General features: G+C 44.8%; 1 protein-coding gene across 1 annotated transcript in view; it reads left to right on the top strand.

The window, feature by feature from the left end:
• Window positions 1-17,350: 17,350 nt before the first annotated feature.
• The window catches only part of ANOS1 (anosmin 1), a 203,254-nt gene continuing 197,528 nt past the window's right edge, over window positions 17,351-23,076 (top strand). The window contains exon 1 of the mRNA XM_016943751.3: window positions 17,351-17,728. Within this exon, the coding sequence (XP_016799240.1) occupies window positions 17,522-17,728 (207 nt within the window). The 5' untranslated portion in view covers window positions 17,351-17,521. The remainder of the gene's footprint in view (window positions 17,729-23,076) is intronic.

Below are 23,076 nucleotides of genomic sequence, written 5' to 3'. Positions count from 1 at the left end.
TGGGGCATGGAGTAGTGGAACAGTAGAAGAAATGGAAAACACCCACATTGGTTAATTTTTTCTTCGAAGCATCACCCAAAATGTTTTGAATGAAACATTCTGTGCTGTGGGTTGTTTAACATCTTTTTTAAAATATTGTGTCCTGTGTTGTGTGTGTGTATCTGTGTGCATACGTGTGTGTTACGTGTTCGTGTCTGTGTGTGTGTCTCTGTGTGTGTGTTGTTATATAATGCTGTTTTAGTTGAAGGATGTGTTTATTTATTTGGTTGGTTTTCCTAGAACTAATGAATGATTTGAAAAACATGGGATTGGTTATGTCAGTGCTTCTCAATTGGGGAGCGGGGCGATTTTGCCCTACCGGGGTCCCTTTGGCAATGTCGGAGACACAGTTGGTGTTGTAAGTGGTAAGAGGTTCTACTACCATCTAGTGGTGAAAGGCCAGGGTTGTTGCTAAAAATCCCACACAGAAGACAGTCTCCAAGACGAAGAGGGATCCTGTCTAAAACGTCAATGGGGTTGATGTTGAGAAACCATGAGTTTCCCATTATTTTAATCCAATTACCAGGACTTTTCTGAAATCTACTATTTGAATTTAGGGAAAAGTATTCTTCTTGTTGATTCTCTAACCTGGAGGCATTCAAATCACCAAGGTGCTTTAAACAATACTGACACCAAAGCCACCCCAGACCAATTAAATGTGGATGTCTCGCAGTAGGGCCTAGGCCTCTGCATTTTAAAATTCCTAATAGTTTTTAGCATTGAGCAGCACCCATTTAAATGATATAATGTAGGCCGGGCGCGGTGGCTCGCGCCTGAAATCCTAGCACTTTGGGAGGCCGAGGCGGGCAGATCACGAGGTCAGGAGATCGAGACCATCCTGGCTAACACGGTGAAACCCCGTCTTTACTAAAAATACAAAAAATTAGCCCGGCGTGGTGGCAGGCACCTATAGTCCCAGCTACTCGGGAGGCTGAGGCAGGAGAATGGCGTGAACCCGGGAGACGGAGCTTGCAGTGAGCCGAGATCGCACCACTGCACTCCAGCCTGGGCAACAGAGCAAGACTTCGTCTCAAAATAAATAAATAAATAAAATAATGCAGGAACTCAAAACCACCCACAGTTGATTTATCTTATCCACACTAAAAGTATCCACAAATAAAATGACACAATTCTCCAACTTAAACCAGAATTTAACAGCTGTCATTACTCCATAACTTCCTATGTACTTGTTTATATTTTATAAAAGAAGATTTTCTTTCACTTAAAGAAAAATCCACATTAAAAAACAGAAAAGAAAGTTTTGGAATATAATAAAAGTATTTCCTTCTTTGTTTTGACAACTTTGTGGCAACCTTCAAGTTCTAAGTCCATTTCTTTATAGTGAATATTTCAGTGACTCATCAGAGAGGCAAGCTAATAATAATAATAATAATAGTTCACCTTATGTAGTATTTCATGCTGTTAGTGTGTGAGATTGCAAGTCTAAATCAAAGCCATTATAATTTATCTGTAATTAGAAACCAGCACTTGCCGGGCAAGGTGCTTGTAATCTCAGCACTTTAGGAGGCTGAGGCAGGAGAATCACTTGAGGCTGGGAGTTCAAGACCAGCCTAGCCAACATGGAAAAATCCCATCTCTACCAAAAAATACAAAAATCAGCCAGATGTGGTAGCACCTGCCTGTAATCTCAGCTGCTCAGGAGGCTGAGGCAGGAGAATCGCTTGAACCCAGGAGGCGGAGGCTGCAGTGAGCTGAGATCACGCCACTGCGCTCCAGCCTGGATGACAGAGCGAGACTGCATCTCAAAAAACAAACAAACAAAGAACAACAACAACAACAACAACAAAACTCAGCACATAAAAATGCCTGTGGATTGAGAATTTTAAAATCGCTTTTAGAATAATTAGCGGTGGGGGGAGGGGGGAGGGATAGCATTGGGAGATATACCTAATGCTAGATGACGAGTTAGTGGGTGCAGTGCACCAGCATGGCACATGTATACATATGTAACTAACCTGCACAATGTGCACATGTACCCTAAAACTTAAAGTATAATAAAAAAAAGAATAATAATTAGCTGTGGTTTGAACTTAAACAGTCTGCTTTTTTACTTGGATTCTTATTCACTTCACTTTAATTACAGTGGTGCAAGTATTATCTCTCTCTCTCTCTCCACCCCCGTCTCTTTCTCTCTTTCTCTCTCTCTCTCTGTCTCTCTCCGTCTCTCTCCGTCTCTCCCCACCATGTGCTCAGAACTTTCCCGGAATTAGTTACGAGGTTAGAAATAGAAACAGAAGTTGACTTATCATATTACTGAATAGTCTCCCAATAGCATTTAAAAAGCACATTTAACAGGAGTCTCTCCTGAAACTCACCCAAGTAATTGGAAAGTAAATGAGTCTTAACAGAGATAAAAGAATACAATTCAATAAAAGTAGCAGAAAACCTCAAATGACTGACACAGAGAGATTTCCCACATATTACTTCCCAATATTGCATTACTTAAAATTTGCCCAAATTACCCGTCTGCACATTCCAGAGCTCACCAACCTGTAGATATAAGGAAAGACATATTATTGTAGTGACTGTTTTTCTAGCTTGTGGTGCCTTTTAAAATCCTCTGAAATCTCCTTATAGCTGTTTTATACCCACACTTACTCCTATGTGATCTCATTTGGCCCATTTTATTTTGAACATTATGCATATAATGCTGATCCTGAAATCCGTGTCTCCCAGGAGAGTGAAAAGCTATAAAGAAAGGCATTCCCTCCCTGCAGACAGGCACAGTGAGCTCCACAGAAGGCCATCCTCATTCTTATGCCTTTGCGTCCTCATAGCTTAGCTCCCACATATCAGTGAGAACACACAATGTTTGGTTTTCCATTCCTGAGTTACTTCACTTAGAATAATAGTCTCCAATCTCATCCAGGGCACTGCAAATGCTGTTAATTCATTGCTTTTTATGGCTGCGTAGTATTCCATCATATATATATCACAGTTTCTTTATCTACTTGTTGATTGATTTGGGTTGGTTCCACAATTTTGCAATTGTGAATGGTGCTGCTATAAACATGTGTGTGCAAACATCTTTTTCGAATAATGACTTCTTTTCCTCTGGGTAGATATCCAGTAGCAGGATTGCTGGATCAAATGGTAGTTCTACTTTTAGTTTTTTAGGGAATCTCCACACTGTTTTCCATAGCAACTGTATTAGTTTACATTCCCACCAGCAGTGTAGAAGTGTTCCCTGTTCATCGCACCCATGCCAAAGATTGGAGACTTGGGGAGAAGAGTGGGAGGGGGACGAGAGACAAAAAAACTACAAATATGGTGCAGTGTACACTGCTCAGGTGATGGGTGCACCAAAATCCCACTAATCACCACTGAAGAACTTACTCATGTAACCAAATACAACCTGTACCCCAATAACTTATGGAAAAATAAAAATAATAATAAAAAAAGAAGACCAGTGTCATTGCAAGCATGGGTTGTTTAAACCACGGAGTTCTCATCTTCTCCTCATGTGTCAGTTCCCTGTCTTGGACTCTTTACCTTCTCATTTTTTCTGACAGTGACATATTGTTTCACTAGGTACTTGAGACAGCTCTACAAAAGTCTAGGGCTATTTTATCCCCAAGGCTAACACTTTTCAGTCATCTGAACACACTATCTTTTGGTTCCTTATTATTCCTAAGAAAAACACTCAATTACTAAGCCTTATTCTTCTCTGACTTTCCATCCAGAAAGAATACAAAACAAACAAACAAACAAACCATTGCTTTCTGACCCATTCTTTTAACAAATGATGCATTTAATATTGCAACAGAAGCTTAGGACCCTGTGTTGCTGCTTAAGTGACCATGCAGTGTCTGGCACTGTTATTTTGACTTCATTATATTTTTAAATTTCAGGTACACTGAGTTAGATAAATTGTAACTCCTGGTCCGTGACATTTGCAACATTGTTCCAGGTATAGCCCATTTTACCTATTTAGCTAACTATTTAATTAGGTATTGTTAATAGCGTAATGGACACCAGAAAATCCCACTGCCACTAACAAAAGCTAGGCCTTATACAATCAACAAATCCTCCTGTTTTACCCACTATTATCTTATAATCTATGCCTACGATGATCGCTTCTTCCCCTTTTATATAAATTTATTGCATATATTTGTGTTTTTTTTTTTTTTGAGACAGAGTCTCCCTCTGTCACCCAGCCTGGGGTGCAGTGGCACGATCTCTGCTCACTGCAACCTTTGCCTCCTGGGTTTAAGCTATTCTCCTGCCTCAGCCTCCTGAGTAGTTGGTACTACAGCGCATGCCACCATGCCCGGCTAATTTTTCTATTTTTGTAGACAGGGTTTTGCCATGTTGGCCAGGCTGGTCTCGAACTCCTGACCTCAAGTGATCCACCCACCTTGGCCTCCCAAAGTGCTGGGATTACAGGCATGAGCCATGGCGCCTGCCCTATTGCATATATTTGCTACTAATAAGTATTTTTTATTCTAGTTACCTTTAACTTTATAAAGAGATAGTATATCTTACCATGTGTAGTCTGTTGGCATTTTTTTCACATACTGTTAAGGTTTTTGTTTAACATATGCATCTCTGTAGTTAATTTTAACAGCTGTACAATATTTCAGTATGTGAATGTGCAAGAGTTTATGCAGCTGTTGTCCTATCGATGGACACTTTATTGGTTTCAGGATTTTGATAACGTGAGCTGTGCTGCTGTAAAGTTGCTTGGTCAAGACTTTGATAATATATATGCGGTAGCTTCAGTTGGGTTGCACCAGGAGTGAAAATGAGAGATTGTCATCTATGTGGGTGGTTGGTTTTTTGGTGGTGATGTCCGACTCTTTTCCAGAGTCGTTGCATTAATCGATACTCGCACCAGCAAAGTATCAAAGATGCTTTGAAGCCAGGTGCAGCGGTTCATGCCTGTAGTCCCAGCTACTCGGAAGGCTGAGACAGGAAGATCGCTTGAATCCAGGAGTTTGAGACCAGCACGGGCAATAGTAATACCCCATCTCTAATATCTTAAAAATAAAAGATGCTGTAGAGCCATACACTTTCAAAGAAGTTAGCATGGTCAGACTACTAAATTGCAGCTGAATTAGCATGGTCAGACTTTTATTAAATTGTTGCCAAAGTAAAAAATAACATAGAGTGTGGGCTTATTTTATATTTTTTCCAATCACCAATGATTCTAAACATGTCTTTTAGAAACACGTTTCTTCCTCTGTCTATGCCTGTTTATAAGATTTTCTCTTTTTTTTTTTGTTCTGTTTGTGCTCTTTTCTTTTCATGTGTAGGAATTAATTCCATATTCTTTATTCCAACACTTTGTCCAGTGTGTATTGTGAAGGCATTTTCTACCACATTGTAATTAGTCTCTTTTCTTTCTTTAAGATGTCTTTGGTAAACAATATGCCTTAATTTTAACATGACCAAGTGGATTGAAATTTTCTCTCTCTCTGTTTTTTGTTTTGTTTTGTTTTGTTTTGTTTTTTTGACGGAGTCTTGCTCTGTCACCAGGCTGGAGTGCAGTGGCATGATCTCGGCTCACTGCAACCTCCACCTCCCTGGTTCAAGCAATTCCCCTGCCTCAGCTTCCCAGATAGCTGGGATTACAGGCACATGCCACCATGCCCGGCTAATTTTTTTTTTTTTTTTTTTGTATTTTTAGTAGAGACGGGGTTTCACCATGTTGGCCAGACTGGTCTCGAACTCCTGACCTCAGGCAATCCTCCCGCCTCGGCCTCCCAAAGTGCTGAGATTACAGGTGTGAGCCACTGCGCCCGGCCTCTCTATCTTTTTTTAGTTAATGCATTTTGTGCTTTACTTAAGAAGTATCTCTCTAATACTAAATTCATCTTTGATCTGACACCCGATTTGTCTCTCAGGTAATGGTTTGAGGATTTCCTTCCTTGCTTCGCTGGTCCTCTTCAGGCTTTGCTGGAGGATAATTCATTATTGCCATCTTAAGCTTTGTCTTCGAAGGTGTCTTGTCTGTGAGGGAACTTCAGGCTCCAGTGTCAACTCTGACTTTGGAAGCAAGTTCTGGGGCTTTCTCCCAGGGCAGCCCTTTGGTGCCCCCTGCTGGCAAGTGTAACCAGGACAGCCAGCATTAAATCAGCCAAACTACTAATACATTCTGGGAAGCAGAGAGAATGTGGTCTGATGAATTTTGGGTTTAGGCCTCCATAATTTCAGATAACGTTTATGCTATTCGTAAATTCTTATATCATACTTCTGAACACCTAGAGTAAAAATTACATATTGAATACAACAATTAAGAAGTTGTAAGAAAAAAAGAGGCCGCAAATTGAGGAGTGTCGAGTATTTCCAGGTCCAGGCAAATAATTTGTTGAGCGCCTATCAGAAATAGCCATCGGCCATAAGAAGTGGAGATGGACATGGACATGTAAACAAAGACTTGATAAGGCGTGACAAACATAATAAAAATGAGCAGCATGAAGAAAATACTCAGGAGGTGTCATCTGAGAATGTTAGAAAAGGCTGCCCATAGGACAATACAGTTACCTCAGGTGGGGACAATAATACATTTCTCAGTGCACCAGGGTTGGCAGGCCAAGAGGAGAGACGACCATTTCAGGGGAGAGAGCAACATCCACCACTGGGATGGGCATGGAGTGACAGCGTGAAGGCGCCAGCTGTTTAGTTCTTCCGTAGCGTGGCTGACACTGATGGGTCTGGGGAAAGATGAACTTTGAGGAGGGAAGACATTATAAAGCAACTCTTACTGCATGATAAACAACTGTCACATCAGCAGGGGGGGATCCAGCCATGATTTTTAAAGAGGGCAACAATAATAGCATATCCTAATTTTAGAAAGACGTGATAAGAGCTAACACTTCCGGTGGTGTTCACCGATATTAACTCAGTGAATACTTATGACACCACAAAGTTGGTATGTTTTCCCCATTTTCCATTTGAGAACACTGAGCTACAGAGAACATATATAATATCCCCAAGTCTGCACTTCTAAAAGCTTCCACAGGGTCGACTGGGGTTCATACCCAGGCAGTCTTTTGCAGGCTCTATGCTTTCAGCAGCTTTTATTTAATTGACCATTTTGGGTACTTTTGCAATAGGCCAGGCACGCTTCCTGCACTGGGCAATGGGGGCTGGGTTCCTGAGGCAGGATTGTGCGTGTGTCTCGCCCTTGGAAACGCCCAACAGGGAGTTGGTCTTACGTAGCGTAGTGAAAGCTCAGGGCAGAGGTGGTTGAGAGAGACACATGCAAATCTTACAGCTCTGCAGAGCAACTAGGGAAAGGCCCCCAAGAAGCCACTCGTAGACACCGCCTCTTTGCATAGCTGCTTGACCCAAAGCAGAATCTTCATCTCTGGGAAGGAAACTCAGGGTCTGTGGTGGGCCCCGGTCAAAAATAAATGACCCACACCTGGGCCAGAGCCCCTCACCCAAGTGGACACCAAGTCAGGACTGGCAAACGAGATTCTGGTTTTCACAGCATAGAGAGAAGACAGAGCCCCAGTACTGACTGGGCTCTGTAAGGTAGAGCAACAGTGTCCTCAATTCCTGCTGCATGGGCTTCTTTCCCATGCAAAGCCTCCTTGTCCAACTTGCCCTTCGATTCTATCACATGGAACAGATTATTTCAAGAACAGTGACGAATCCAGAAGGATGTAAAAAGAGGCTCCAGGGAAAAAAACTGAGGAAGAGACATGGGAAATCTAGGGATATGTGCTGTTTAGGAACAGGAGTTTCAAAGGAAGGGGTCTTGGGAATAAGTCAGTTCCATAAGCTCAACAAGGTAAGAGCAAAGCAGATGGGGAGATTTTTGTATCCTCAGCAAGAAGTAATTCCCTTGTCTGCTGAGTGGCTTGAAGACCACTGAGTGGGAAATCTTCTGGTCCAAGATGACAGAAAAGACCCGTGTTCTACTTTGAAAAAATGAACAATGATAATGAGGACAGGATAAAACTGCTAATCTAGAATTCTATTGTAGAAAAAGTATTCTCCAAAAGTAAAAATGAAACAAAGACATGGCAATACATCCCCTCAAAAAGAAATCTGAGGCCGGGCATGGTGGCTCACGCCTGTAATCCCAGCACTTTGGGAGGCCGAGGCGGGCAAATCACCTGAAGTCGGGAGCTCAAGACCAGCCTGGCCGACATGGAGAAACCCTGTCTCTATTAAAAAACACAAAATTAGCCGGGCGTGGTGGTGCATGCCTGTAATCCCAGCTACTTGGGAGGCTGAGGCAGAAGAATCGCTTGAACCCAGGAGGCGGAGGTTGCGGTGAGCCGAGATCGCACCACTGCACTCCAGCCTGGGCAAAAAGAGCGAAACTCCATCTCAAAAAAAAAAAAAAAAAAAAAAAAAAGGAAATCTGAGAAAATCTGTTTCCAATAGAACCATACTAATATATATATACAGTTGCATATATTTAACTTCTTCCAGCCGAAGGAATGATCCCAGATGGAAACATGGAAATATAAGAAAGAAGAAGCAATGTAAAGGATAAATAAATATTAAATCATAATGAATATTGAGTGTATAAAACAAAAATAATAAGGCTTGTAAAATTTAAATTATATAATTAGAATTAAAATGTACAAACTGACAAAGAAAAATAGAGTCTACAAATAGTCCTTGTTCTTATGGAAATTTTGTGTATATATACATACAAAATTGTATCTATCTAAATTATCTATCTATCTATCTATCTATCATCTATCATCTATCTATCTATGATGTCTTATAATCCCTTAATGTCTGAGTAGGCAGTTATGATAGTCATAACTTTAAAGTTTTTGCAGACAATGATAAAAAGTCTTTTGATTTTAAATAAACAATGAACATGTGCACCTAATCTTCTGAAAACAGAAAAGGGTTTAGATCTCTTTTCATTTCTTTCTTTGTGCATAATGCCAGGAAGCAGTAATTCACTGGGCGACATCCTACTGATATGAATGAGCTGACCATTTCTCCAATCACGCCACTGGTCTTCACTGGCTTCCTCTGTATCAATAATTCAGGAGCATTTCTGCCTGTATGAATGCTCTCAACTGAATGCTTTTCCTAGCACCGTCCTCCTCCATATATGAAAAGCATTATGAACATTGAGATGTTGGAAATAAATTCCTCAGGGATAAATACCACCTGAACTCTCATCAATTCAGAATGGTAGCTACTAATTATTTTCAGGAGAGGAAAAAGAAACGTGTTGAATACATATGGACACCTCCCCTTCAGTTTCTTTTTGAGCACAGAAGTTGTTACCATGTTGCTAACTACCTTAGCTATCTCAGGCAATGTCCAGAAAGACCAGGAAGAAACATTCCCATTAGGAATCGCCATTTAAACATCAAGTGAATCCCATTCACCATCTTTTTTCCTTTTCTGTTTTCTTATTGTTTTAGAAAACATGGTCTCACTTTGTTACCCAGCATGGAGTGCAGTGGTGCAATCACAGCTCACTGCAGCTTCAACCTCCCAGGCTCAGGTGATCTTACTTCAGCCTCTCTGGGACTAGGGGTGTGTGCCACTTGCCCTGATTATTTTATTTTATTTATTTATTTATTTTTTTGGCAGAGACAAGGTCTTGTTATGTTGCCCAGGCTCCATTTACCATGTTTGATATTCAACTGTTGTCCATCTGTGTCCCAGTGAAACACAGATTGCTAAGAAAACAAAAGGCGAAGTGAACTCCTGGCCTTGGCACTCCGTGGAACTCAAAGTCGACCTTTGATGTGCTACATAGTGCCCGAGGAGGGCTGGGCATTCAGAGGCCCAGAAACAATGAAGAGAAGAGACCGGAAGGGAGTCAGCTTTGCTCTCTGACTCTGAAACACCCAAAATTCAATCTTAGAGCGGAATATTCTCCAGTTGGTTCATGCTGGCCACTATAGAAAATCCTGGAAATAAACAAAATATGTCTCTTTGTTTTGTTTTATTTGTGGTCCTAGGGGATGCTTTTTATTAGCTCCAGTGGATACAGAAGAGGAAACAGTTAGTTCATGCCTTAGTTACATTCAGAGGCCCTGCCCACTTGATCTTGGAGCAATGCAGGGCTTCCCCCAGGTTCCCAAACATGTTTATGTTCATCTCTTGGCTGTTGTCTCATCTTGTGCAGAGTGGCTGGTGAGTGTTGAAAGGTAGTTTCTGGGTCTTCTTCATGTTCCCTAAGGCAGCAGATAAAGCCTGTCAACTTTTTTTGCTCTTGTTTTCCCTGGCGTCAAATTTTATTCATATGTTCTCACATTTTACAAAATCTTAAAAAGCAAGCCATGTAGGAGCTGCAAAAAAAAGTGGTTCCAAACAGATGCTTCCATAGATGTAATTCACAGTCCACCTTTGTCAGTTAATTTTGTAGGGAATATTTGGAAAGTGTTTAAAAGTTAGGAAAAAATTGTTTGAAACTGCTATACTAATCTCCCTAATTTAGGTCAGTGTGACTGTAGAGATGCAGGAACGCCTTGCAATATTTAAATCCACACTGGAAGTAATTGAGTTAGTGCTAAGTGAGAATGTGGCATGATTACCCCAGTCAGATATATGCTGTAGAGTGGACAGCTTTGTCCTAAAATTAGGTTATCTCACAGAGACGGTTCTGTGCTTTCCTTCCCGTTTTATTTAAATGGCCAGCGTGTGGCGCTGTCTCCTGTTAAAAAGCTGCTTTTGTAATTTCCAGCGGCTTCTCTCCAAATCGCTTGGTATTTATGTGGCTCAATGTCAATTTCAAAAGGCTTGAAAACATCAGAGAACAAAAACCCACTTAAGACTTTTAACAGAATAGAGTTTCAGTAATTCTGAAGAGCACCTGTAGATTTATTTTCATGTTTAAACATGAAATTCAGAATAAACATGATCATTTATTTGAGCTTTGTTTAAAAAAACTGCTTCAAAAAAGTCTCATTTTACAAAATTTTAAGTACAAATTTTACTGAAAAGAACATTATGCTCTTCACATGAAAAATAGGCCACTCGAAAGTGAGAAATGTCATTTTTAATTAAAGTTATATCATTTAAGACTTCACTAAATTCATGCTTCTATTAATTTGTTTATGCTTCTCCAAATATTTTAGGGGCAAGCCAGTAACATTTTTGTCATACATTTTTGAAATACAATAGTTATTGTTTATATTTTTAATAGCCTCCCACATTTGACTTTAAGTATTTCTAACTATTTGTATGTTTTTCAATATCTACGGCTTGTACCGAGAATTTGACATGAGAGCCCTAAGTATTTATGGTTGCTTATAATAGTGTTGGTAATGTTAGAAGTAGGGTAAAATTAGCTAACTGCCTTGTCACTGGGGCAAGCGTTCATTTTACGGGCGTCAAGCAGCCTGTGAAACCACTGGGTTTCAAAAACCCACCCTCCTTGCTGGGTGCAGCATCTGTTCTGCTGTGTAAGACACCAGAATCAACAGAGGCCATCACATGTGCTAGAGAGACAGATTCATGGTGGGGCTCCGGGAGGGAAAGTGCACCCACAGCCGAACATCACCATTGCACATCACCATTCCCATCGCCAGACAATTGCTCTTGACACATGAAAATACGTCCTCTGACATACTTTATTTATTTATTTTTATTTTATTTTATTTTGAGACGGAGTCTCGATCTGTCACCAGGCTGGAGTGCAGTGGCGCGATCTCGGCTCACTGCAGTCTTCGCCTCCCAGGTTCAAGTGATTCCCCTGCCTCAGCCTCCCGAGGCTGGCTAATTTTTTTTTTTTTTTTTTAGTAGAGACGGGGTTTCACCACGTTGCCCAGGATCGTCTCGATCTCCTGACCTCGTGATCCGCCCGCCTCGGCCTCCCGAAGTGCTGGGATTACAGGCGTGAGCCACCACACCCGGCCTATTTTTTACTAATTATTTTAACTTTAGTAACGATTGCAGCCAGGAAAAATACCTTAGCAATTTCTTAGTCCAGACTCTCAGCACAAGTGTAAACAGGCAGCAAACAAATTTAACACTGATTGATGATGACATGACAATATGAAAGGGCAAAGAGACAAATTATTGAGAAGTGGTGGTAGTTAGAAATCATAGTATTTGACAATTTTTCGTATATTTTGCAAAGGAAGTTTAAATGTCATTAAAATAGTCTTTAGTGCACAAAAGTAATAGGAAACACAATTCTGAAACTTTGTAAAATCTTAGGAAACATCAAGATGACTAATAAAAGTTATCTCTTTAAACTGTATGGACTGCAACTAAATTTTTATAATCTCGTTGAAGGTGAAAAATGTGTTATATGCTAAAGTTATCCCCAAATAGGGTATCTAGCCTTGCAAGGTGATAAAAGAAAGCAGAAGACTGTAAATGGATGCAGTGGTCTTTTGTGTAAACTAGAGTGTATATTCAAAGACCCTATGCCAAAAGCAATCATTGTTATTTGCAAAATCATTAAATTGGCCATCGGGAACAGATGGGTACAGTACCATAAAGGTACACCTCATTCCTGCCTGAAACCATATTGCGAAAGATGAAAATCTGACATTTATCCATTCAGTTATTAATTGTATCCTGTGCTGTGCAGAAGAGAAATTAAGTCTGGAGGAGAAGGAAAGCGGTTAAAAAAGAGCTTTAGCGGAACTGAGCTAGCAAAGCCTGAGAACATTGCCTGAGAGGGTGGAAGTATGGGTCATGGCCAGTGAGCTTGCAGGGCACACTCCTTCATCTTGCCACTGTTGCTTTTCCTGAAGTGAACTGCAGTTTCTAAGGGAAGATGCACACTCTTGCATCATCAAATGGAGGCAACTTGAAAGGAAACTAGACCTCATCTGTGACTTTCTTCCCCTCACTTTACTTTCCCCTGAGAACCAAAACCAGGGACGATGTCGTTTTGTTCATGACTCCTAAATGCTGTCATATTTAAGTATTTGTTCTCCAAGTTTTGAGTGAGTTCTCATTTTGTTTTTCCAAGAGAGGCATGTCAGATAAAGATTATATTTGCTACCTTCAAACTTTATCCTTATCCAGTGTAGCTGGAAGCCCTTTAAAAAGGCAAGTTGCTTTCTGAAAAAAACAATGAGTCTAAGAGAGTCTTGGCTAAATGTACTGGAAAAATATGTCCATTTGATTGTTAAGAAATAGACTAGTATGTCCAATCCATATAAACACACATCTAAAAAAAGATACTTTAAACAACAGTAAATCATAGATGCTATTTAAATACAATTTTTTGTACCATTTTTAATGGTTATGTACTTTTTTTTGTTTGTTTGTTTTGTTTTTTGTTTTGAGACAGGGTCTGGCCCTGTCACTGAGGCTGGAACTCAATGGCATGATCTGGGTGCACTGCAGCCTCGACCTCCTGGGCTCAAGCAGTCCTCCCAACTAGGTTTCCTGAGTAGCTGGGACCACAGATGTTTACCACCTACCACCATTCCTGGCTAATTTTTGTACTTTTTGTAGAGATGGGGTTTCACCGTGTTGCCCAGGCTGGTCTCAAACTCCTGAGCTCAAGTGATCCTCCTGCCTTGGCCTCCCAAAGTGCTGGGATCATAGGCATGAGCCACCAAGTCGGGCTTCAGATGTACTTTTAAAATCAATTATCCCTCAAAGTGTAGTCCCTGGTTGAATTTGTATAGAATCACTTGGGGTATTATTTAAAAGCTGACATTTCAACCCTCCACCCCAGATATACTGACTCAGAATCTCTCAATTTAGGGCCCTGGAGTCTATGTTTAGTAAAGATTTCAGGTGTTTCTCATTCTCTGCAGAAAAACAGGAAAAAAAAAAGAAAGAAAGAAAAGAAAAACCAATAATTAAAATAAAAGGAAAATAATAATTTTTGGAAACTGTGAAAGAGGGCTTTATTTTGTGTGATTCCTCCACAACCTGACCAAGACAATCACATATTTTGGTCTATCTTTGTTCATGTAGATATAAATAAGAGATAATTAAGGTGCTTTTCTACTCTCTTTGTTAAATGTGTGTTTGTCTATTTAAGTCAAACCAAAGTCAATGTGAAGTTAAATTCTTCTCTAGACAAATTCGGATCATGGGGGTCAAGGAGATTTGGAGAAAGGCATACTAAGTACCGTCTTACTAGCTGCACCCGAGGGTCCTACCCCTTTATCCATCATTTCCTCAGCATACTCTTAGGGTTCTCCTCCCCTGTGGTTGGCTTTCATGAACTTAGATTGTGGCTTACCTGGTAATGTCAAAAGTCAGAGAACTTCCATGTTTCAGTTTGCAAGGTGAGCTGCATAATAAGTTGGGCATACATGGGCAGAATGAAAACAAAACAAAACAAAAAAACACCAAAATTTGACTGTTATTCTGACTTTACTAGAATGCTTTCCTTTTAAAAGTTACTTTAAGCTGCAATTAAAGTAAATAATATGAGAAAGGCCTGCGTAATCACAGAGGATGTCTGTGATTATTCTAAAGGAAGAAAGCAATATAACTGCAAATATCATTTTAACATATTTGTAATAAGGTGGCTCTATATGTTTAAACCCAAGTTTTCTGTTAAACTGACTGTTCTCCTTTGTGGTTTATTACAAAACGCATTTATTCATAGAAATGAATATGCTATGGAACCCATATAAGTAGCACACACACTGCTTTTTAAAAAAAAAAACGGCAACCCCTGTGAACCTCCAAAGGCTGTTTTTAAAAGCTCAGCATGCTTGTCCTTGTGATTTCACTTTCTGGAATATGCATTTCATGATATGACATGCAAAATTATAAATCAAAGTTACCTAAGAAAATGTTGGTGTACATAATATCTTTGCCTTCACCAAGACCACATATTTGCTTAACTTTAAAATTTCAAACAGGCCAGGCACGGTGGCCCACGCCTGTAATCCCAGCACTTTGGGAGGCTGAGGCAGGCGGATCACGAGGTCAGGAGATCGAGACCATCCTGGCTAACATGGTGAAACCCCGTCTCCACTAAAAATACAAAAAATTAGCCGGGCGTGGTGGCGGGCGCCTGTAGTCCCAGCAACTCGGGAGGCTGAGGCAGGAGAATGGCGTGAACCCGGGAGGCGGAGGTTGCAGTGAGCCGAGATTGCACCACTGCACTCCAGTCTGGGTGACAGAGGGAGACTCCGTCTCAAAACAAAACAAAACAACTCCAAACAAACACTAGGAAAGGATCCCCTACAGCTTTTGGAAATGTTTTTAGTAATTCACAAATGAAAGTGACAACATTTAGAAGACAATCTCGGTATTCAGACATCATTATTTATTGACACTTGGCTTTATACACATGCCTGCTTGGGGTCATTATAGTTAGCTTCTTTACTCTTCGTTAATATTATGTTTAACATACTTAAAAAATATTTCCATTTGCAATTCTGAGCAATTTTAAAACAAATCATTGAAGTCGTGTAAGCTTATGCCAAAATTACTAGGTTTCCAGCCCAAGTAAAGAGTGGCCCCAACCTTTTTGGCACCAGGGACTGGTTTCATGGAAGACAATTTTTCCATGGACCTGGGGGTAGCAAGTGATGGCTTGGGGATGAAATTGCTCCATCTCAGATCGACATTAGATTCTCATAAGGAGTGCGCTACCTAGACATCTCGCATGCATAGTTCACTATAGGATTGAAGCTCCTATCAGAATCTAATGCTGCCACTGATCTCACCTGAGGCGCAGCTCAGGCAGTAATGTTCCCTGGCCTGCCGCGGCCCAGTTCCTAACAAGCCACTGACAGGTACTGGTCCAAGGCCTTGGGGTTAAGGACCTCTGAAGTAAGGGATTGTCATGGCTAAAACCTACAGATAGGGTCAGCTACATAATTTGTGAGGCTTCATGCAAAATGAAAATTCAGGGAAACTTGTTCAAAAATTGTGAAGAGTTTCAGGATGGTGATGGCAGAACAGGCCTTCTAAGAGTGCGACTGTACCATTGTACAGCTTGCATGTCCATGAAACTGGCTTTGCCTATAGAACCTTTTGAACAAGATGACCCTGATTTTCTAACTCGCTGAGAAACACACCAAGGCCAATTAATTTGACTGGCCTTTCTGATTTAAGCTATGTGAAGAAATACACATGTAAGATGATGTATTTGAAAAGCACTCATAATAGGATAGCTGCAGATGGCTGTCATTGCAATTTGTTAACAGGCAGATCTCAAAATTGCAGAGTGGAACCTGTGTATAAGAATAGGGAAAAGGGTGGGAAATTGCAAAACAACTATATAGGCTTTGTGCAAAGAGGATTCCAGCCTTCTGATGTAGCTTTGAGTAGAGCGAGTGCATCTAGATACCCTGACTGTGCTTAGCTGGGTGCTTATGGAGATCCCGTTTTCGAAGGTGAAAGTGCAATTGGGTAGGAGAGGGTGGAGATGTCAGAACAAAGGAACAGCAGTCAGTTGTTGTCCATTCGAATAGGAGTGTGCCTGGGTCTTTTTTCTCTGGGCTCTCCTACCTGCAAGGGGACTGTCACTTCCTGATGGGGCTCAGGGGAGTGTAGAGCTTTGTTACAAGTTGTGTCTTATCAATGCCTCCTGTCTTTCTGTGGCAGGATCCTGGCTGGGGAGGGAGAATTCGTGTGCTGAGAGAACACTAGACAAAAACGACAGGAGAGGACGGAGCAGCCATTCCAAAGCTAAAAAGCCTGAGTCAAGAGGCTCGGGCAAATCGTGGGGAAAGAAAGAGATTAAGACGCAAGTCTATTTAGAATAAATCACTCACTTTGGGGCGTGCAAGGCTTACTAGAAAAACAGACACCTGAGGAAACAAGGCGTGTGGACCTAAAGGTGGTTAGCTATGCACTGAGACTGTCTCCAGGGAAAACAGTGCGGGAGGGAGGGAGGGATGCGGGAAGGACGGAAGAAATGCAAGAGGGAGAGAAGGAGGAATTTGTCTCCGGGACACTGTAGGGCAAATGTCCACGCTCCCCTCCCCGTCTGTCTTACTGCCATTTGTTTTCTTCACTTCTTTCCACTACCTGGGCAAAGGAAATTTGAATATGTGAAAGCGTGGGAAAAGCCTGGACCCAGGGGAGGTCGGGGAGAAAGCAAGCCACTTAGGGGCGCGGGGTCAATCCCCAGGCAGGTGGGACGCCCCTGGGGGTCCTGAGGCCTCTTCCCTCCTGCTGAAGGGAGCACCCCTCCTGGCAGGCCTGGACCTGCTCACACCGAGGTTTACCTGGACGGAGGGGGAAGGTGGGAGGGGCAGGAAGCGGTTAGTGCGGACGGGAGAGGCGCCTGCGTGGGAGCCGGGCCCCTCGAGACCTGCGCGGCGTGGAAAGCCGCTCGGCGTCGCCCTCCCCCGGAGCGCCCGGGCTCGCAGCTGACGAGACCGGCCCATGGGCCCTGCGCCCGGCCCCCCTGTCACTCACACGCCTTCCAGCCAATGGTGCGGCCTCCTGTCCCCCTCACCCCACCCCTCGAGGGCGAGCTGGGAGGGAGGTCGGCGAGGAGGGTCCGGCCGGAGTTGAAGGATTGAACTTTCCGGCTCAGTCGCGGCGGCTGCCTGGTCCCCAGCAGTGCAGCCCCGGCGCGGAGCAGGGAGCCTCGGCCCGCGCCCGGCGCCCTCGCCCTCGACCCGCAGCCATGGTGCCCGGGGTGCCCGGCGCGGTCCTGACCCTCTGCCTCTGGCTGGCGGCCTCCAGCGGCTGCCTGGCGGCCGGCCCCGGCGCGGCTGCTGCGCGGCGGCTGGACGAGTCGCTGTCTGCCGGGAGCGTCCAGCGCGCCCGCTGCGCCTCCAGGTGCCTGAGCCTGCAGATAACTCGCATCTCCGCCTTCTTCCAGCACTTCCAGGTACGGGGAGGCCCCCGCCCGGGTTCTTTCTGGGGCTGCGGCCGCGGCGTGGGCGCACCGGGGCGCGCGCCTCCTAGCCTGGGCTCGCAAAGTTCTCGGCCAGCGCCGCGGGCTGATCCTGGCTTCCCCTGGGCGTGGGTCTTACAGTCGGGGTGCTGGAACTCTCCTTTCCAGCCTCTTCCCGGCTCCTGAAAAGAAAAAGAAGCCCGAGACATCTTGCCCCAACTCCCTCCTTCCCAGCAGGAAACCAAAGGCGATTTCCCTGGGGAGGGAGAGTCGTGGATGCTGGGAGTGGGTGTGTGGATGTGGCGGTTTCCCGGGAATTGGAGTGCGCGAGACTCTGGGCGGGCGGCGACTCCCGCAAAGTCCCAGGCGCTCCGGGGCACTGGGAGGGAGTCCGGGAGGCGCGTCCGGCTGCGCCCGGGGACCTCACCTCGAGCCCCAGCCCCGCAGGTGCCCGCGGGCCGACACTTTGTCTCTTTTGAAAGATGGTTTTCACTCTCTGAGGGCTCAGAGCTCGCTGCCCACCCTTAGAGCCCCAGCCAGGGTACTTGTGCCCAGTCGTGTTCCAGGGTGCGTGTATGCGCGTGTTGGGGGTGCGGGTGGCTGTGCGCGCCTCAATTCGGAACCCCAAAGATTCGAGGTCTTGCCCTGGACTAGCATAGAGCGTCAGGGAAGAAGTGCCGGGGACAGGGGATTTGGCGGGGCCGTATTCGGATACTCCTCAACGAGTCCCGGGGAAACCGTCCCCCAAACCCCGAACGTAGGTTCTTTCAGCCTGAGGTTGGGGAGTATGTGTGTGTGCGCGCGCGCTTGTGTGGGAGGCTCCGGGAGCCGCGCGCTTGGCTCCAGCGGGTTGCCGGGACTCTGCCCTGTGGCGCGGACCCCCGCGGGACTTGCGTGGAGGCTCCGGGTGCGGGTGGGCGCACGAGAGCAGGTTCCGGACTCAGCGCGAGGGATTGCAGCTGCTGCCTGTACCAGCCCTGTCGTGCGTGCGAGCTCTGAAATCCTCCGCTTATTTTTCTCTTCTCTCATCCTTCTCTCCTTCTTCTTCTCGCCTCTATCCCTAGGTGCCCACCTGTTCCAAGTTCCCAATTTCTCGCTTCAGAGAAACTCTGGAGGGACCAAAAGGAGAAATGGGGGCTGGGGGGAGGGGGTCCCCTGGCTGGGCGGGAACTGGAAGCCAAACCCTTGGCTCTTAAACTGGGCGCCCCTCCTGCCGGAGCTGGGTCAAGGGGTGGGGGGGGGGGGGGTCCCCCCTAGAGGCCCTGGGAATTAAGCTGCCAGAGGAGGCCATATTAATAAGGGTGGAATGTGGAAGTGATTCTCCTTACACTCGGGGATGATCTTGAACTGGCTGGTGAAGCTGGCGCGTTCGCGAGTGTGCAGTTGAGTTTGTTCTAAGTCGTAGAAGCAGCGTCTCGTGGGTGTCAGAGAAATGGGCACGCTCTGTAGTCCTTCTGCGTCTTCAGGGAATGGAAGACCCAGTGCTCACCTCCTGTGGTGAAATTACCCAGACATCCTGGACAGAGCCAGGAGAGGGCCGGTCCCCAGGCACCTGGTTTCCAGCCCTCCGAGTCCTACCCTGAAAGTCACTCTCCTAAGATGCCACACTATTGTTTGAAACAACAGAAAACAAAACAAAACGGAGCAGCCTATTCCCAGGGAGAAAGAGTACCTTTTTTTTTCTTTTTATTGAATTGTCAGTGCTGTAATTTATTTGTTTTACAGTTTCAGTGGCTAAAGCAGCAGCTTAGATGAAGCCAGTTCCCGTGAAAGGCTTTTCTTGTGGTCTCCTTGGCATGATTTCTCTTTGGAAGAAAAACTGCTGACAGAATGCACATTGCTAGACAATCCTGATTACATTTTAATTAGCTGGGGGTGAAATAAGCTGCAAATTACTCAGTTAAGACTTAATAAGTGCTGTGTTTGTAATCAATTGCAAAGCCATTCTGGGAGCCTTAACCCTAACCTGGTAATGCCTATCTGATTTATCTAAATTGCAGGGATTAAGTGTTTTTAAGATCTGAAAAGCCAGCAACACATTCTCCTTATAAAACCCCAAGCTTCCCTGTTCCCCACCGCTTGCCTTCCTTTTTTTTTTTTTTTTTTTTTTTTAATAATTAGAAGGAAGATGGGCCGGGCGCAGTGGCTCATGCCTCTAATCCCTGCACTTTGGGAGGCCAAGGCGGGCGGATCATTTGAGGTCAGGAGTTCCAGACCAGCCTGGCCAACATGAAATCCCGTCTCTACAAAAAATACAAAAATTAGCCTGGTGTAGTGGTGCATGCTGTAGTCCCAGCTACTCAGGAGGCTGAGGGAGGAGAATCCTTGAACCCGGGAGGCAGCGGTTGCAGTGAGCCGAGATCACACCACTGCACTCCAGCCTGGGTGACAGAGCAAGACTGTCTCAAAAAAAAAAAAAAAAAAAGGAAGGAAGGTGGAGCAATCAGTCTGCAGACAACTCATGACTGGGCTACGGGAAGTCTTAAGAAGATTGCTTTCCTACAGGGTCACCCCCGCCCCCAACTCCTGCAAATGAGCCCACCCATAAAGCTGTCTCTGGAGCAGGTGCCTGTTTCCATCTTCTCTTGCACGGTTTCAGGCCATGTTTAAGGATGGGAGAAGCTTGCCTGGCCTCCAGCCTGGATGCCCGCCAGGTATGTGGACTCTCAATTATGAAAGCTGTCAGGCCTTGCCTCAGGAGAGCGCAACCTATGCACTCATGGTGTAGGCAGTGACACAGATTCCCTGGGGCAGTGACCTGCTGTCGTCGGCCTGCAGAGGAAGCTGTCGTCTCATAGTCTGTGCCCCAGTTGTCCCCACTGTCCTCCACTGCCCAGCCCTTCAGCAACAAGACAGAAAAGCAGTGGGTAGATGTGCACACCTGACACCTCCAGGTCTGCAGGCTGTTTCTGCCCCACCTGCACAAAGTGGCTGTCAACCACGCCCAAAAACACAAGGGACTCAGTACTGAGGCATGGGGGTGGGAATGCAGACCAGGGATACCTGAGTAATCCAACACTGCTCTGACCTGGAAAGGAAGAAAGGAAGATGGGATGGAAACCCCATCATTTCACTACTGAATGCTGCCCTTCATTCACGAAAAGAAACAGTGCATGTTAGCACCTCCTGAAATATTAGTATCTGGCTCCAGGATGCTTTGTCCAGGTCATTTGGCATGGAGCTATTTCAGGCTCACAAGTAGAATACATATGTGCGGTTAGCAGAGTGAAGAGGAGCTGTGGGTCTGTGAGGTATGGAACAGGGAAGTGGGCTTTGGGGCTGGGCAGACCTGCTCTACACCCAGGCTCTGTAGCGTCGCGAATGGGTAGCTTGGGTGCATCACATCACCTTCCTGAATGTTAACCCTTCATATGCCCAGTGGGGGAGAGAAGCACCTGCCCTGCAAGATGCAATCAGGATGCAAAACATGTTGGGGTGATGCAGGTGATGGTAATACAGCAGCTAGCACTACCCGGAAGATTACTAAGGAGCAGCCACTCTTCTGGGTATTTTACAAGTACTACTCTTTTAATCCCCACAACACTCCTAGGAGGCAGCTACTAAATTAGGGAAGAACTCAGAGGTCTTGAAAAGTTGGCTCATCACACAGTTCATTGATGATTTAGCTGGGTTAATAGTGAGGATGGCTTCTAGCTTTTGGTTTTGTTTCTATTTTTAAGATTTCGTTGGTTAGCTGGAAAATTTACTTCAGGACTGACTACCTAATTTTCAGGGCCTGGTGCAAAATAAAAATGTGGGGCCTCTTAGCAAGAAAAAAAGTGTTTGTTAAAGGAAATAAGATATAAAACGTTTTCCTTTCTTCTGCCACTTGCTTCTGTTAACTTGTCATGGTGTTTTAAATTTCCTATCCATGTTGTTCTCAGTGAAGAAAATTTAAAAGTTTAATTTTAGCATGACGCTAACTCTTCTTCTTTATATTGTGCAATGCCAGCTTTACATGTAAATATCAGAGCACTTAATTCCTGGAGGGAGCCCTGAAATGGCCAGAGGGTCCAACAGGCCAGACTCGGGAATGGTGGAAGGAGGAAGAGAAGGCTCCCCCAAGGCTTTGGGGTGTGCCCAGGGAACACTCATGTCTCACAGGCACCTAGGGCCTTGGGCTCAGACACATGTGCTCAGGCATGATGCTGGCCAGGTCCCCTCTTTTGCCTGCTGCTGCACCCAGGGATTGTACTCTTGCCTGGCACAGGTCCTCTGGAAATTGAGCCAGGTGCCTCCCCTTCATAGGCCAGCTGCTCCTGCCCCCAGCAGATGGGCAACTCCCAGGTGTATTGCATCCTCCTCAGTGGATGTGCCATTCCAGTGTCTCAGAATCGTGCTGGCCACCCACCAAACACACCATCATGCTACTAGCATGGAATGGGGACAGACACAACCATACCATGGGACACTGTACGACATGCATATGGCCAGCCCTGATCTTCCCTACACCCATGCCTGGTCCCTGCAGGGACCATAGTGGGCAGGGATCATGTGATGGGAGGTGGGGAGCAGAAGGCCAGTGGGGCCTGAGGTGCCAGGTGATGGGGGAATGGGCGGTGAGAACCTGTCCTGGAGAGGTGAGGGTGCGGTGGGAGTCAGGATTGGTTGTGAGCTGACATGTCCACTCTCCAGTGAGTACTGCAGTGTGCTATTGACTCTTACATACAAAACTCAAACTCAAAGAATTTCAGCATGGCCATTGCAGAGCATACCCCAAGCCTAGGTCCTCTTGTGAGCATGTAGTGGACTGCACTGTTCATACATCTGTGAAACTGACCTAATTTGCTTTGTTTGTATGTCAAAGATTCAGCCATCTGGGAAAGTTTAAACCTACTTTGGAGTGGCGGTTCCTCATAGGGTCACCTGTAATGTTAAAGGGTACGATGCTGACATATGCTCACATAGGGAGAAACATCTCTCCTCTTATGTTCTCAACTTCTCTAGAAGATTAAAGAAGAAGGAAAGGAGGGAGGTGGTGCCTGAGATAAGCCCTGTCTCTTTATAGGTGACTCTTGATGCATTTGAGAGTGACTTCATGCCATATGCTTCATCTTGGACACTCCTGCTCCTCTGACCTCCTCTGGGTCTGCCCATGATGGCACAGGTGTAGCTGAGTCTTAAGCTCTAAACATAATCAGTTCCCTAAGCATGGGCAGGCTTGGGACCTGCCATTGGCAATCTCAGCATTGGCAGGCCTGGGACCTGCTCTTTGTCTGCCTGTGTTTTCTCAATGGAGGCTCAAGAGAGTAGGGTTTGAGGAAAAGTAGTAGTCCGTGGGCAAGTGAGGCGGGGTGTGTGTGTATGTGTGTCTGTGTCTTTGCCAGATTTCAGAATGCCCA

Source organism: Pan troglodytes, chromosome X, assembly GCF_028858775.2.
Source record: "Pan troglodytes isolate AG18354 chromosome X, NHGRI_mPanTro3-v2.0_pri, whole genome shotgun sequence".
Classification (NCBI taxonomy): Eukaryota; Metazoa; Chordata; class Mammalia; order Primates; family Hominidae; genus Pan; species Pan troglodytes.
This window is presented reverse-complemented; position numbering and strand designations above follow the sequence as displayed.